The sequence below is a fragment of the Lycium ferocissimum genome, chromosome 4 (assembly GCF_029784015.1).
Source record: "Lycium ferocissimum isolate CSIRO_LF1 chromosome 4, AGI_CSIRO_Lferr_CH_V1, whole genome shotgun sequence".
In the NCBI taxonomy this organism is placed as follows: domain Eukaryota; kingdom Viridiplantae; phylum Streptophyta; class Magnoliopsida; order Solanales; family Solanaceae; genus Lycium; species Lycium ferocissimum.
In genome coordinates this window covers 21,329,429-21,345,642 of record NC_081345.1, presented here as the reverse complement: position 1 = coordinate 21,345,642, position 16,214 = coordinate 21,329,429, and the positions used below count along the sequence as shown (strand labels likewise).

The following is a 16,214-nucleotide window of genomic DNA, read 5'->3' as shown; positions in this document are numbered from 1 at the left end:
AACTAACCACACTCTTCTCCAATTCTTTCCACACTCTTCTCCAATTTTTTCTTTCAGATTTTTTGCATTTCCTCATACTCTTCCCATTTTTCTTCCACCAAATTCACCAACTCCAGTTAAGAAGGCGAGAAAAGTAAGATCGGTAAACAATTGTTTTAAGGTCCGTAAACAATTGTTTACAAGGGTTTGAAAGATTATCTGAAAATATGAAGAATTGGTTAGGCTGAGAGAAATTAATTAAGACAGAGACGCATTAGAATTACTTAACGGAGGAAAACTATGGGAAAATAATATGATTAATTAAGACACCCACTAATTAATTAAGAATATAAGTGAAATTTCATTTTACCCCTTTAATGATCGGTCAACTAATCTAAAGTTACCAGTCAATACCCGAAAGTTGAGATAAGAGGATGAAAATGTCAATTGTTCAATGTTGGGGGAGGTATTTGATTTTTAGAGTAAAGTTGGAGGACTAAAATGATTTTCACCCTTTTTTGTACATCTATTCATTTTGGAGTGATGTCTGAAATTATAATTCCTCCGTCCCAATTTATGTGGCACCTTTTCGATTTCGAGTGTCAATCAAGTTTTTCTTTACAACAATTTTTATATGCTTTTTGAACATTTTAAGCTGTTAAATATTGTGATTAATAGTATTTTTTTGACGTAGTTTCCAAATAAATAATTTTATTTGAAAAATGCACAAAGCTTCAATGTCCGAATTTACAGTCAAAATTTAGAAATTTGAATCTCGAAATTTCAACATTACTACATAATTGAGACGGGGGGAGTATATGGTTGAAGTTCGAACATTCTTGCTTGAAATTCACGCAAAAAATGATTTAACTTTCAGCTACATGTGGATGAACTTCATGTAAAAATGCATGAAGTTTAGGTGAAAAAGGCTGAAGTTCAAAATGATTGGATTTAGTAATATATGGTTGAACCTCTGTCATATGTGCTTGAAGTTTGCCTGAGCTTCAACCATATAAAACTTCAAATATTTTTTTTTCGAATTTAGATTTTGTCAAACCTAACTTTAAGCACCGTATAGTTAAATTGTTTCGAGTGTAGACTTGCAAACTTTTACGCATTATGAATATGACTTATATGGTGACCCAAATAGAGTATATGTGCCCTTTGGCCCGAATGGAAGTTGGGTTGTTCAAGAAAATTTCATTACCTTCTTCGTCCCTCTTTCTTAAATTTATGATCTTAAGTATATTATAACATTTGAGGAGTTATAAAAACATATAAATTATGGTATTAAGCATGCTATTTCATTTATGTGTGTATAAAAATTTATCACTAAAGTAAAATTAAAAGTTTAAGGTCCCGTTTGGACATGATTTGAAATTAAGTTGATTTGAAGTTCAAGATTTGTTTGGACATACAATTTGGATTTCTTAAGTTGTATTTTCCCTCATAATTATGAAATCCCACAAGTTGTAAAAACTATCAAAAATTCTCCAATTCTTATACAATTTTATCAAATACTTATCTGCAAACCATATTTCATAGCAAAGGTAATACGCTACTAGAAGACATTTCTAAAAAATACAATATCTATTGATCGAACTTTAGTTCATTAAAAAGGAAACTTGTATATGAATTGCAGTGTAACTAATCTTTAATATAATCCTCCTACATGGTACATACAATCTCTTCATGTTGAGCATGCATTTTCGATCAGATGACCGAGAAGATGAACCAACATTATTACTTTGAGTCAAGTTTTATATTTAAAAAAATATATTAACCAACTTATGGATCTTTCCTTACAAAATATAAACTTAAAGGTCAAGTTGAACATTTTTAAAACATTTGAAATCATAATTTGGAATGCTAAATCTTACTTTTTGGAAAGGGCAAATAGCGTGTTTAGTCCCTGAGTTATCACCTTATTCCTATTTTGATCCTTGTGTTATTTGACTAAGCACTTTAGAACTTCAATTAACCGAAATGTGTGATTACACTCCTTTAAGCTAATAGTTGTTAAATAGTTACAGAATTAGTGTTTAAAAATATTTTCTACCAACCAATCGAATATGAGAAAATAAGTAAGAAATTCACTTATTTTCAACTAGCCAACCGAACATGAGAAAATAAGTAGAAATTCATTTATTTTCTAAAAAAATATTTTTCAGGAAATCTGTATGAAACATGTTCTTCCATACCGAGCACACATTCGTCCTAATCCAGTTGACCTTCGACTCAACTGCTTTTCTCCATTGACTAGACGGTCGCAGCACGGGCCCAACACTTTAGATTATAGTGCATCTATGTGTATGTAGTTGTGTTTGGATACTGTTTATATATATGTATACACTATGTTCAAAACACGATTAATATAACATTGTAGTTTGTGCTCCGTATCTAAAACTTTATTATATTAGTGTTTGCTACGAATACAAAATCGGCAAATTTATTAATATTTTTTATAAGAGAAGACTTGTTTAAAAGGAAACTATTTTCCTCTCTTTGAGATAAAATGTAAATATTCTCCGTTTAGCTCATTTTACTTGTCATGTTGTCTTTTGCATGGTTTTTTAAGTAAATGTCGATTAGAATTATAATTGGACTAATTTACCTTATTCATTATTTGATCTCCATTTGGTATATTTTTTTTTACGACATTAATCTCTTTTCACATTTATTAGAGTAAGCATAAAAATAAAAAAGTAATTAAATTCTATCTTATTTTAAAATATAAATATTTTAAGTATATTTATTTTAGTAAACATAACAAATAAATGACATGGCGGAATAGCAAATATAACAGTTTAATATCTAGATTAGATCTCAAGTTAATATAAAAAAAGAAAGAAAATTGTATGGTTTGACTACATAACCTTTTGAAGAAAAGCAATTTCATTTGCTCCTACTAATGGATTGATACGCATGTGGCAATGAATCCATCATTATTGACTTAATGAGATGCTTTGAAAATTACATGAATATTGTTTGATTTTTTAATTTGGGACGCACTTTTTTTTTTGGGACATTATTAGTTTGCACTATTTTTATGCATATATATATATATATATATATATATATATATATATATATATATATATATATATTATGTTCAAAACACGATTAATATAACGTTATAGTTTGTGTTCCGTATCTAAAACTTTATTATATTAGTGTTTGCTACGAATACAAAGTCTGCACTTTTTTTTTTTGACATTATTTATTTTTTTAATATAGGGTTCACTTTTTTTTTTTTTTTATATTGCTTGATTTTGTTAATATGGGGTCCATTTTTTTTTTCCGTGAGTTTAGAGATGGTGGGTTCCACTTTTTTTTTTTTTTTTTTTTTTTTTTTTTTGTATTGCTTGGTGTTGTTTAGTATGGGCCCACCCTTTATAGGGTGCCTTTTTTTTTTTTTTTTTTTTTTTTGGACATTATTAGTTTGCACTATTTTTATGCATATATATATATATATATATATATATATATATATATATATATATATATATATACACACTATGCTCAAAACACGATTAATATAATATTGTAGTTTAAAATGTTCGTATCTAAAACTTTATTATATTAGTGTTTCTACGAATACAAAGTATCTTTTTTGACATTATTTGTTTTTTTAATATGGGATTCACTTTTTTTATATTGCTTGGTGGTGTTTAGTATGGGGCCCACCCCTTTTTTTTAAGGGGCTACGGACGACGAATGGGGTCCACTTTTTTTTTTCCGTGAGTTTAGAGATGGTGGGCTCTCACTAATGGGTTGATACGCATGTGACAATAAATCCATCATTATTGATTTAATTGTTTGATTTTCTAAGCATTTTTGTATTTTAAGTATGTTCTTTGGCTAATAATTTCATTTGCTTTCCCTCTAATGGGTTGATACTCATGTGGCAATGAATCCATCATTATTGATTTAATTGTTTGATTTTTTTAAGCACTTTTTTTTTTAACATTGTTTGTTGATTTAATTGTTTGATTTTTTTTTTGTTTGTTTTTTTAATATGGGATTCACTTTTTTTTTTTTTTTGATATTGCTTGATTTTGTTAATATGGGATCCACTTTTTTTTTCTTGTGAGTTTGGATGTGGTGGGTTCCACTTGTTTTTCTTCTCTTTTTTTTTTTTAATTACTGGTTGGTGTTTAATATGGGACCCACAATTTTTTTTAAATATTAGTAGTTGTTTAAAATATGTGGGCCACAATTTTTTTTTTAAAATATTAGTAGTTGTTTTTAAATATATATATATATATATGTTTGAAATTTTAAATTTTGCTTGCTTGCTAAAACCCGTTGGTTCCGGTTCGAACCCACGATTAAAAATTTAAAAAAAACTATTTTAAATTTCGCTATGCCCCACGATACATTTGTGAAGGAATTACCAAAGTTACCACTTAAACTTTATTAAGTATCTTAGAATTTGATAATTTCTTCACAAGTTTATGCGAGATTAAGATAAAAGTTTGTCTATTAAAAGTATTAATTAAGCATTTTTTAATTGTTCGAGGTCAGCATTTTTTTCCTTCACAAAGTTATGCGGGTCGTATAAAAGTTTGCCCGTTAAAAGTATGCCCCCATTGTGAAGGAATTATCAAAGTTATGGGGACCGGCATTTATGCCAAGTATATTGCCTTAACAAAAGTATGCGGGTCCGGCATACACGCGACCCAAACCTTTTTTTTTTTAATTTATGCTTGAGCGGGGGTTCGAACTCGGAACCTCATTTTACATGAAAGCTCAAAGTTGCAATGCGAAGGGTAAAAATTAAAGACCAATATGAGGGGCATAATTTAAAGGCCACAAATATGAGGGGCAAAATTTAAAGACCACCCCAAAAGAAGGGCACTCCGCGCAAAAAAATGTTTAAAATATGTGGGCTCATATATTTTTTTTTAAAGGGAAAATAACATAGACTTTGATTTTATCACAAAATATAATGATACTTTTCCTTTTTACGGAACGTAACGACAATTTAAAAATATGTTTGGGCTTTAAACGTCTTGTACCACGTTTTGGGCTTTAGTTTTTGAAAAAACCCATGGTTCCGGGTTCGAACCTTCAAAAATTTGAAAAAAAATTTTTAAATTTCGCTATGCCCCCCGCATACACTTGTGAAGGAATTTTTTTTTATTGTTTGATTTTTTTAAGCATTTCCTTTTTTTTAAACATTTTGTTAAATTTTGCCTTATAAGGCAAACTTTTGTTATACCTTAAGAAAACTTACGCCTTATGGGGCATACTTTTAGTTATGTTTTATAGGACACACTTAGCTACATTACTAAAAGTTTCCCTTGAAAAAAGTTAAAAAAAAAAAATATATATGCTTCAAGGAAAGTCGCACTTTTAGTTGTGTTGACTTTTTTTTTTTAAGTATTCTTGGTTTTAGTTGTTTTTACATATTTTTTTTATTATAGCCAACCAAACGCTCCATGTTGGTGCCTATACACTAAAATAGCATGCCCATGGTATCTCATCCGGTTGAAATCTTCCACAAGTACACGTTTTTCTTAACACCATCAATTATGTAGAAATTCGGTGGAAGCTCGTACTGCAATCAAAATTACATTTTGTACAAGTAATTCGAAATTATACACTAAACATACAACATATATACACATATTATAGAGTTTTCATACATATGACGGTAAAAAAGAAGGATACAAGTTAACGTTTATCTTAAATGTGATAATACCCCGTTCTTGTTGATAATTTCTTGATACTTTTTAGTAAGATGTCGTGATGTATTCTTTGCTTCTTCATTGTGCGTCGCATTGGGTTTTGGCCGTCTAATTGGGTTTTGTATAGGTTTGTAAGTATTCTCTATATTTTTTTTTTAAATATTTACTCTACAAAGATGTATATATATGTATTTTGCCCTTTTTTAAATATTAGTAGTTGTTTAAAATATGTGGGCCCACAATTTTTGGCCCCACAAACTGACGACGAAAAAATGCCCAAACCCACCTTTCTATATAGTAGTAATTTTATTGGCTATTTGTAAAAAAAAATACACAATTCCGTCCCTTCGACTCCAAGTATTGAATGATCCAAGAAGCCCGCCAAAATTGGCCCCTTCACTCACATTTTCATCATATAAATTTCCACCTCCCCAAATTCTCCAGCAAATTCTGATATTTTCAATCTTGATGGTCTCATTTTTACATAAGAAAATGGATGCAACAATTAGCAAATTAGAAGGAAGAGAAAGCCAAGATGAATTCAGTGAAGTCACTCTCAGGCCAATTGAACGATCAGACACGGATGATTTCATGGAGTGGGCAACAGATGAAAAAGTCAGCCAATTTTGCACTTGGGATACTTACACTTCCAAAGACCAAGCTTTCGATTACATCAACAATATTGCTATCCCCCATCCATGGTTGAGAGTTATCTGCATTAAAAATAGAGCAATTGGGGAAATTTCTGTGACACCAAATTCTAGTTGTTCTGATAGTTGTAGAGCAGAGCTTGGATATGTCTTGGCTTACAAGTATTGGGGAAAAGGGATGGTCACAAAAGCAGTGAAAATGGCTGTATCAACTATATTTTCAGAATGGACAAATCTTGAAAGGCTTGAGGCTTTGGTGGATATAGAAAATAAAGGATCACAAAGGGTGTTGGAAAAAGCTGGTTCTTGAGAGAAGGTGTTTTAAGAAAGTTCAAGATTTTAAAGGGCAAATCAAGAGACATGGTGATATTTAGCTTTCAATCTACAGATGCTCTTTAAGATCTATGTTGCTCGGACTCTTCAAAAATGCTATTGAGTGCGTGGCTGATCTTCCAAAAGTAGTGCATTTTCTGAAGGATTCACACGGTCTTTGCAAAGTTGTTGGAGAGTTCCAAAACATGTTTAAGACTAGTCCCTGTGTTTTTTGATTGGAAATCAAGCAATAATCAAATTGAATCATCACCTGCATTGGTATGGGTTATAGACTTTATCTGTGAATAGGAACCATAGAGATCCAAATCATTGTGTTTGTTTTATTGTCCGCTGAATTTATATGAGCAACTTTTGTAATAGAATCTTAAAGCTTGTATTGTTTTAACTTGTCAAAACAGCTTGTGTTATTCACGTACAAGTTCCTATATTACAACATACTATTAGGCCTGCTTATATTGAACGATATGAGTATCCTTCATGCAAAAACATACCATCAATTGTCTCATCTTTGGGTATTTTATCCACCTTATTGTAAGATCAGATTGACTATTTTAACAGCAACATTCTTAACATTTTTCTCTGAAAGTGGACAGATAGAATATACTGATTACTCAAGATATTCTAATGCCAAATATCTAAAATACTGGATGAAACTATCAAAAAGGTACTAATATAGATAATGCAAAAAAATTATAGATTGATCTTGATGTTAATATTTCGGTTCAAGATTATGGGGGAAATGGATCAACCCGTGTACAAGGACAAGGTTACTTGGTTTGTAGTTGCAAAGTTCACTAAATAGTTCATTCCCTCTGTAACATGTCCTGGTCCCCTAGTTATTCTGGCCTAAGGGATATGTGGAAAAGGAGAGTAAAGGTGATTTTCTATAAATACAGAGCTTGATTACTCCCTCAAGCAATTGAGGACTAAAGATCGTATACAAAAGAATTGCTAAAATCCATACATGGAGCTAAAATCTTAGCTTAATGCATGTGGAAGAATGGTGGGATAAAGTCTAGATAGAGACAGACGAATCTAGAATTTGAAGTTTTATGAGTTATATAGACGTGTGTTATGCAATCTAATTGCCATAAGTTGGTTTCATGTTTCTAAGTGCTCCCACTTCAACTCTTTAATAAGCTGCTTCAACCGTATAAGCTTGCATATGACTAAAGCAATTGCCTCGATACTCTTAATGTGTGTTGATTAATTGTACTTCTAATATATTACTTTATAAGTTGGTTTCATAGTTCTAAGTCCTCCCACTTCAACTCTTTAATAAGCTGCTTCAACCATATAAGCTTGCATATGACTAAAGCAATTGCCTCGATACTCTACTATTGCATTTATCATCAAGTCCTTGATTAATTTTACTTTTTAAGATATTACTTTACATTCAATTAACCCGAGTTAATATTACTGGAAGTCATCCAACTTAAAGTTTGTAATACATGAGTTGATTTTTTTGTTAATTTTTCCTCACATAAAAATTATCCAACTTAAAACTTATCACACAAAAATTACTTGCTATTTGTGATCAGGTAAAATTTACCTTTTTGTTAACTTGACCAAAATTAAATGACTTTTATGTCATAAAAAATAAATAGAAAAGTAACTTCTATGTTTATGTGGCAAAAATCGAAAAATTAAAAAAAAAAAAAAAGAAAAAAAAGTGGGCCTCAAATCATGAAAAAAAAATAACTTTTCCCAAAAAAAAAAAACGTCCTCATACTTTAAATTGAATAATCACCAATCAACCCGTATTACTTTAAAATATTTAATTGTTGACACAATCATTTATTTGTTATGTTTACTAAAATAAATATACTTAAAATATTTATATTTTAAAATAAGATAGATTTAATTACTTTTTTATTTTTATTCTTACTCTAATAAATGTGAAAAGAGATTAATATCAAATAAGATCATAATGAATAAGGTAAATTAAAATTATAATTTTAATTCACGTTTCCTTAAAAAACCATGTAAAAGACAACATGACAAGTAAAATGAGCTAAGGTATAGCATTTGTTCGTTTAAATAGAAAATCAAAAGAATAATTTTGAATTAAATTATCAAATATATATGGTAAAAAGTTTTTTTGCCAAATTAATCGGATTAAAATTAAAAGTATCCCTGCTTAAATATTGCTTTGTTTTATCTCAAAGAAAGGAAAATAGTTTTCTTTTAAGGTGTATTTAAATTTTAATAACAAACACGGAAAGGACTCTTTATATTAATCCATATATATATATATATATATATATATATATATATTTTTTTTTTAATTTAAAACAGATAGGTATATATATATATTATATTTAAAACTTATGTATAAATATACTTTAGAAAGCGAGATTTTGAATATCACCTTTTTCTCAAGGCGATGGCGGAGCGGGATTTTCTTGGGAGCTTAAAAAATATAAAGAAATAAAAAACGCGTTTAGACATATATATATATAGGGTAATTTTTTGCCACTGCAGGATTAATCCGATCGAGCTCTTAGGTAATTTTTCTTGGAAAGGACTCTTGCCATTGTGTGATTGGAAAGCGAGATTTTACCTTTTTCTCAAGGCCTGTTTAGACATACTTACCTGCGCGAGATCAAGTTGGTGAGTTGTGTGATTGGAAACCTTCCCGTACGGCACGAATCATGATTTGGAGAGCACTAAATTAGAATGGGAGATTTACCATTATATTCTTGCATGCAAGGGGTATTAAGGGGCGATGATTTGTTGCTATAAGAAGGAAGTTCTGTGACAGCAACGACATTGGTCTTGACTCGTAATTTACTTCTGACCCCGTCATGATAAGCAAAATTTTGAAAATTTGACCTAACGAGCTCTAGCTTTAAAGAAAACTGAACAATCAAACATAATCTGACTCAAATCGACTTATTAAAAAATAAAAAGGGTGAAAGAAACACAAGTTCATTATAAGCCTAGTCCATAATTTCACTGTAACAAAACACCTTTCCAGCTTGCAAACCACCACAATCTTCCATGGATCCTCTCACACTCCTTCGCGACTACACAATCCGCAACGAACTCCACAAAATCACCCGCATAGGCGACGACTACCGTTTCAGTAACGACTACACTTTCCCTTGTACAATCGAAACCGCATATCGTTCCAAACACGTGGCAGCCAATCGCTACACTCTCGAAACCCTAATCAATTTCATCACTAATCACCACCTTAAACACACCGAGTACATCCAACAGTCTCGTTCCTTACGTATTACCCCCGTCACTTTACCGGACCGTAAACCCCTCTTAGATTACCTCACCGGAAAAACAGCATCCTCCGACTCAATCGAATTCCTCAAATTCAGCCACGACACGTCAGCAAACGACACGCCAGCGAACGACACGTCAGCTAATGTGATTGGGTTGGGTGATGTTAATAATCAGAGTCCTATTGAGTTGATTAGATCTGTGGAGAAGCCATTGAAGGATAGGGAAGCGATTTTGTATTGTAAAAACAGGGATTTTTATAGTGTTTTTACGGCGGCTTTGAGGAGAGATGAGGAGCGACAAAAGGTTGAATCTTTACAGAGGAAAGACGGGTTGGTTGCGAAAAATCGGATTGATAGAGGGTTTGGTGGGGGTGGTGGGGATGAATTGGTTGGGAAAATGCATTTGAAAGGGAGTAAGATAGGGGAAGGGGTACCGATTATATTGGTACCGAGTGCGTTTTCGACGTTGATTACGATTTATAATGTGAAGGAGTTTTTGGAGGATGGGGTGTTTATACCTACTGATGAGAAGTTGAAGCAAATGAAAGGGTCGAAACCGGATTGTATAACGGTGCAGAAGAAGTTTAGTAGGGATAGGGTGGTTACGGCGTATGAGGTGAGGGATAAGCCGAGTGCGTTGAAGGCGGAGGATTGGGATCGTGTGGTGGCGGTTTTCGTGTTGGGGAAAGAATGGCAGTTTAAAGATTGGCCTTTTAAGGATCATGTTGAGATCTTTAATAGGAGTAAGTTTTGAAATGATTTTATGTGCAGATGGATTTTTGATAAATTGTTTGTGATATGATGATAGGCTCTTGCAATACTAAACGGATCGGAGTAATCTTTCTTAACTAGAAAAGTAGTGATTTTTGACAAATTGTTTGTGAAATGATGACTGCCTCTTGCAATACTAGTAGTTCCTAATTGGATCGGAGTAATCTTGCTTTTGTCCTTAACTAGAAAATTAGTGATTTTTTTTTGGATCAATTTTCGCTTAGAATCTGAAGTTAGATTTGCTTGCTTTTGTTGCAGTTGTAGGATTTTTCTTGCGTTTTGAGGATGACAGCGTGGAGTCTGCGAAGACCGTGAAGCAATGGAATGTGAAGATTATTTCGGTTAGCATATTAACGACTCTGCATTTAGCCCTCATCTTTAAAATCTGTAAAATTGTCAATTTTTATGTAGATGACGACAATTTGCATTTAATTCTGTATGGTTTTTATGTCTTACCAATGCTATTGCTAACGGGATTTGCAGATTAGTAAGAACAAACGCCACCAGGACAGAGCTGCAGCACTTGAGGTGTGGGACAAACTTGAAGAATTTATGCGGTCTCGGTCGCATTGATGCATGTTGTGTCTCTAGGTAGACAACTTGCTAAAGTTGTATTTCCCTTTGCGACCTTCTTTCAGGTTGCAACAATGGCTTGATTATCCTGATTTCTCGAACTTGAAAAGCTCTCTCTTTGTCAAGTACAGTAAATATCTCCGTTAAATAGCATCCAGAAGATGCAACAATTTTCAAGCTTGAGAAGCTATGTGCTTAGCATTTTTCCTCCTAAATTTTGCTGTTTATTTGGGTGGTTGATGGTGTCATTGTAAGGAGGTGTTTGGTTGTAGAATGTGATGGAACTCTTTCGTAGTGATGCTAATTGTTGGATAGCTGACTGTGTTTTATTAGTAAGTTAAAGGTGTTTGAAACTTGGTATTTTGTCTCGCAATCATTTCCATGTAGTGGGAAATAAATTGTCTGATCTTTGGTGATCCAACTTAACCTTGTGCCCTGTGCTGAACTCAGTCAGGTCCAAATATACGTTTGGCCTCTTGTCATCTTAACGGGGGTAAATACAAGAGTTACATTTTAAATGGAACAGCATGAATATAGATGATTCGTATGCTAGACTCTTTCTAGTTTGGGAATTTAGTAGTAGTAGTGTTTGGCATGTAAAAGAGTTGTCTCATGGGAATATCATTTTGATTATTGGTACATCACAGTCAAGATCTTTGATGGATGAGAGTTTGTTTCAAGATTCATTTATCTTGGACACCACTGACAGGGAGTGTGCTGCCATCTTATGTTCACATTTGTAGAAAAATGGATTTTTTTGGGTAAACTGGATGTTGACTTTCTCCCACTTGTGTTTGACTAGGTTCGCGTAGGTTCCACCCGTTGTTGGTATGAATACCGCTATTGTTGTTCTGAGGGTAAAAATGAACGGAGATGGTATTCTCTTCTTTGATTTATATCACCTTTCATGCATAATTTGGTGGTTCTGCTGTAAGCTATTTTGATATTTCGGATAATGTGAAAGACACTTCTTTAGCTCAAACATTTTAAAAAGATAATACATGTGAAGAAATATCATTTTTATATATCAAACAAGTAAGCATGAATCTTACTGGCTCCAGATGAATTATTGTTTCTTGTTGGTGAGTTCTCATAGCACTATAATACTGTTGCTCAAGTTCTGTTCGCATCCCTTTAGTTTTTAGTTTGGGATTAGCTACCCTCTGTCTACTCAAGTGTAGGAAAACTTACCTGGTGGATAACTTGGCCCCTAAGGGGGGGAGATATATTCCTCAGATGTGTTTTGGAAGGGGAGGGGGGGGGGGGAGTGGATGGATGGGGATGCAGTTCTTGTTTGACTTATTTGATGAATTAAAATGAATATAATCCATTTTTCATAAAAAAAAAAGAAGATCCATTTATCATCTAAAGAAAAAAAAAGGGGAGGCAGGAATGCTGCAAATTGATGGAATCTCTTCAATATTATGTTTGTTATCTTGTGAATTGCTTCTTCTTCTAAGTTGAGAGGTATTGATTTGCCAAACTACCTCAAATTGAATGATTTGGCAAAGTAGGATTTGAGAATTGGACCCGCATTTCTTCAACGTCTATAAAATATCTCAATTGCAGAGCAACCTGTTTTCAGCTTCTTTTTTTGTTTTTAATTTTCTTGGGCAGGAAATATAGATACGTTTGTAAACCGGAATGTAGTCCCTGTTTCTGGCTAATACATTAATATACAAGGATAGGAAGTCCCTTACATCGAGAATGGGTCATAGCCATGGTTACAAGAGATAAAGGTTTCATTTATCCCCTCCATTTTCAAAAGAGATTGACCATATTTGGGAAACCTTTTCCCCTTTGTTCGCCCTTTTACCTAGAGTTCTTAAAAGTCAGGTGCTTCATAGAAGTGTGCGCTTCACACTATGATGCATAGAGGACGGAGTTACGATTTTGAGTTTATGGGCCCTGGATCTAGAAAAGACATTACTGGATTCTGGATTTTAGAAAAGGCAGATTACTGGGTTCTTGATAAATTATTTATATACATATCATGGACTTTTTGAACACAATTACAATGGTCTAAGCCAAAGCTATTGGGGTTTGTCGAAACTGCAAAGGGAAGTGTGTTCCGCCCTGACAATGCACAATGTGATCCCGATAAGAAGCGGTTAGTTCTTTGAATCTCAACTTTGAGGAGTTAGATTAATCTTGATTGTGTATAGGATACTAAAATTAGTTTCTTTAATTGTAATTTGATCATTATAGTACTAAATTCATATATGTTTGGTACTTTTTAATGTTGTAAATTGTGCGTTGCACTTCTCAGTCAAGTCTCATATGTGTTGTTGCTCTTTTATGCTTTTCACTTTAAAATGTACTGTTTTTAACCTCGTTAGTCAAGCCTAACAAAAAGCTTCCACAGTGTCATGTTGGTACTTGTCCTTGTGCTGAGGGTCAACCAGAAACAGCCTCTCTACCTCCCAAGATAGGGGTAAAGATCTAGACACTCTGTTCTAGCATCTCCCACTTTGTGGGATTTCACTGGGTATTATTTTGTTGTTGTAGTAGTAGTGTCATGTTGGTGCTTGTTCCAGTTTCATGGAGTGGGTAGTGCTAAATGCAAACTTTATTCTGAAGGATTTTGGTCCTTGAATTTTTACAGCTTTTTCATATGTTTAAGAATAATGTCGAGTTAGCTGATCCCGTAGTTATTTTCTTACGTCTGTAGTACAACATGTTCGTGGTCAAGTATATTTTGTAGCATTTGAATGCTTCAAATAACATGATATCTTGCTCTGTGATGCACCAGGTGAAGTTAGATGACAATCGTATCTTACAAAACTGGACAGCCAAGAGACTTGAAAAAATCCCAAAGCCTCTGATCAACTTGTGAATGTTAATGGAAATACAGCTCCCTTAGATGAATATCCTCCTTTTATAGGTTCTATGAGGTCTTCTGTGGTGGCACGCCCCTTTTGTTCACCCATGAAATTAGTGTATACATCCCTTTCTTGTAGGATAATCAATATCATTTATTACGTAGCTTATTTGGACGTGGCTCATCATTTTTAAATTCGTGTGTTCGCAAATTATTTTCTTGATGGCAAGCAGCTGATAGCTACGTTTTCTGTTATAATTCCGATCTATTGTTCATTTATTAGTGCTTTGAATGTAAATTTTGCCAATTACACCCCCTCCTTGCCCTCCTCCCTGGCTAAAAAGGAATATTCACAAGCTTAGTTAAATGGTGGATTAGTTTTTTCTGATATAGAAATGTATCATTCTCTTATAGCCAATACTAAAAAGTAAAGAACGTTACATAAATTAGGACATAGGAATATGTATAACAGTAATGATTGATGAAAGAATATACTACAATACAATTACAAATCAGCCCTGTTGGAAAACTGACTGTTGAAAAAAAGCAAATGTTTGAAAAGTAAGAGTCCACTTTCATGACAGAGCAAACTAGCTAATCAAGATACAGTAGGTACAATGCATTGGAAGTCTACGGTAGGTAGACAGTCAGGCCACGTTGATTATTGAAGCATAAGAAGCAATAAGGAGAAACAAGAAGGAAATAGGAGCTGCCATATTGGTTGATGTTGCATCATTGGAACCTCCTTGTGATGAAGATCCACGTCCTGTCATAGTTGATGGCATCATGTTAAAGCTCTTCGTAAAACCACAAATTGATTGTATCTTTTATAGATCCAAAAGGAGCAAATTCTAAAGAACTCTAAGAATTGTATGCTTTTTGTGTTAATAATCTTTATATGGGGATTTTTAGAATGAATATTCTTCTCTTACCTTTGCAGCGGTTGGCAGGTGGAGTCTGAACTTTGCAAGCAGTAGTGAGGGTCGAAGCCTGAGTCTGGCTAATGTTGAGTCCAAGATTGGAGCCACCCCCATTGAGGAGCTGGCACAAGCACTCTGGCTTTTTATCAACCACCGTGCTAAGCTGCGTGCAGCAACCTGAAAATTCTGGCGAGGAGTTGTCCGTGATGTAGTCCATGCAAGGCAACATGCTGATCAACACGTTCGTGCAGTCATCACTTTCTTGAGCAATTACTCTTGCCCAGATCATCGCGAACACGATCAAGAGAACACTAATTTTATTCCTTCGATTGGCCATCCTTTTGTAAAAATCCCAGTGAATTGAGGAGAGAAGTGTTTCTGAATTTAAGAAAGTTGGTCACGTTAATAATCTTGGTGGATGACTATGTGGTTTATATTGGAAAAAAGGACGTGTAAGGCAGGAAGACTTGAAAACAAATGATATAACAGATTGACATTGATAATGATTTCGCATATTTTACATAGAAATTAGGTAGAATTGGAGTAGTGGTCAGTTATATGGGTGACCAATTCAGACGTTTGGTGGCAAGTCGTAACAGAGGAACCTAAGGATTCTGTTTAAGGCGAAGACCTCCAAGAATTTAAAGGTTACAGCTAGAGCAATGTATAAATAAACACATAACCCGCCACATGTTTCTTCGGGATTTTTTTAAAGGTATAATAGATAAACAGACCTTCAAATTTGGCCTCAGTTGACAAATATGCTTTCTAACTTTGGGTGTGCACAAGTAGACACTTCAACTTGTATAAAGTTGAACACGTGAATACAAATGCTGACGTGGCACTGATATAACACATAAATTTTGAAGGTGTCTAGATGATTATTTTGTAAGTTGGAGTGTTCAACTAACAAAAGAGGATAAACTACTTGTGTCCACTCAAAATTGGAGGGTGTACTTGTCAGCTGAAGTCAAGTTTAAAAATCTTTTTATGTATTATTTCTTTTTTAAATCAACGTAAATTGATGGACCAATCCAGGGAAGGCGTTTTGGAAGAAGATGATCTATTCATTTATTACGTAAGTGTTAACGAGTAATCCGGTAAAAATATAATTTAGCTGTTATTCCAAGCTAAAATTCACTATAGTGTAAAAGAGCTTTACATTACATAACTTAAATCCGCTCAGAAAAGTTGTTTCATTTTTGAGTTAAAATTGAAAACGTACAATTAAATTC

At 33.3% G+C, this 16,214-nt stretch overlaps 2 protein-coding genes and 1 pseudogene across 8 annotated transcripts; 2 read left to right on the top strand and 1 right to left on the bottom strand.

The window, feature by feature from the left end:
• The first annotated feature begins 5,981 nt into the window (after positions 1-5,981).
• Positions 5,982-6,797, top strand: LOC132054452 (uncharacterized; annotated as a pseudogene).
• Positions 6,798-9,596: 2,799 nt separating this feature from the next.
• On the top strand, positions 9,597-15,388 carry LOC132051805 (protein CDC73 homolog). Of its 7 annotated transcripts, none has more exons than XR_009413887.1 (5): positions 9,597-10,637; positions 10,924-11,006; positions 11,149-11,256; positions 13,910-14,929; positions 15,000-15,388. XR_009413887.1 is itself a non-coding variant. In XM_059443025.1 (4 exons), exons 1-3 carry the CDS (start codon positions 9,659-9,661, stop codon positions 11,236-11,238), a joined length of 1,152 nt encoding a protein of 383 aa, XP_059299008.1. In that variant the 5' UTR covers positions 9,597-9,658; the 3' UTR covers positions 11,239-11,256; positions 15,010-15,388. The 7 variants fall into 7 exon arrangements, 2 of the variants coding, with proteins under 2 accessions (XP_059299008.1, XP_059299006.1); XR_009413885.1 differs by having other exon boundaries at positions 11,149-11,303; positions 15,010-15,388; XR_009413884.1 differs by having other exon boundaries at positions 11,149-11,303.
• Positions 14,522-15,316, bottom strand: LOC132051806 (non-specific lipid transfer protein GPI-anchored 5-like). The gene is made up of 2 exons (XM_059443026.1): positions 14,992-15,316; positions 14,522-14,825 (listed from the first exon to the last, which is right to left on the bottom strand). Exons 1-2 carry the CDS (start codon positions 15,314-15,316, stop codon positions 14,707-14,709), a joined length of 444 nt encoding a protein of 147 aa, XP_059299009.1. The 3' UTR covers positions 14,522-14,706.
• Positions 15,389-16,214: the final 826 nt, after the last annotated feature.

Coding starts and splice junctions, on each gene's coding strand:
- LOC132051805 (XM_059443025.1), top strand. CDS start 9,659: ATGGATCCTCTCACACTCCTTCGCGACTACACAATCCGCAACGAACTC. Junction 10,638..10,923: donor TGTTGAGATCTTTAATAGGA/GTAAGTTTTGAA, acceptor CTTTTGTTGCAG/TTGTAGGATTTTTCTTGCGT. Junction 11,007..11,148: donor GGAATGTGAAGATTATTTCG/GTTAGCATATTA, acceptor CGGGATTTGCAG/ATTAGTAAGAACAAACGCCA.
- LOC132051806 (XM_059443026.1), bottom strand. CDS start 15,316: ATGGCCAATCGAAGGAATAAAATTAGTGTTCTCTTGATCGTGTTCGCG. Junction 14,826..14,991: donor ACCTGCCAACCGCTGCAAAG/GTAAGAGAAGAA, acceptor CAACTATGACAG/GACGTGGATCTTCATCACAA.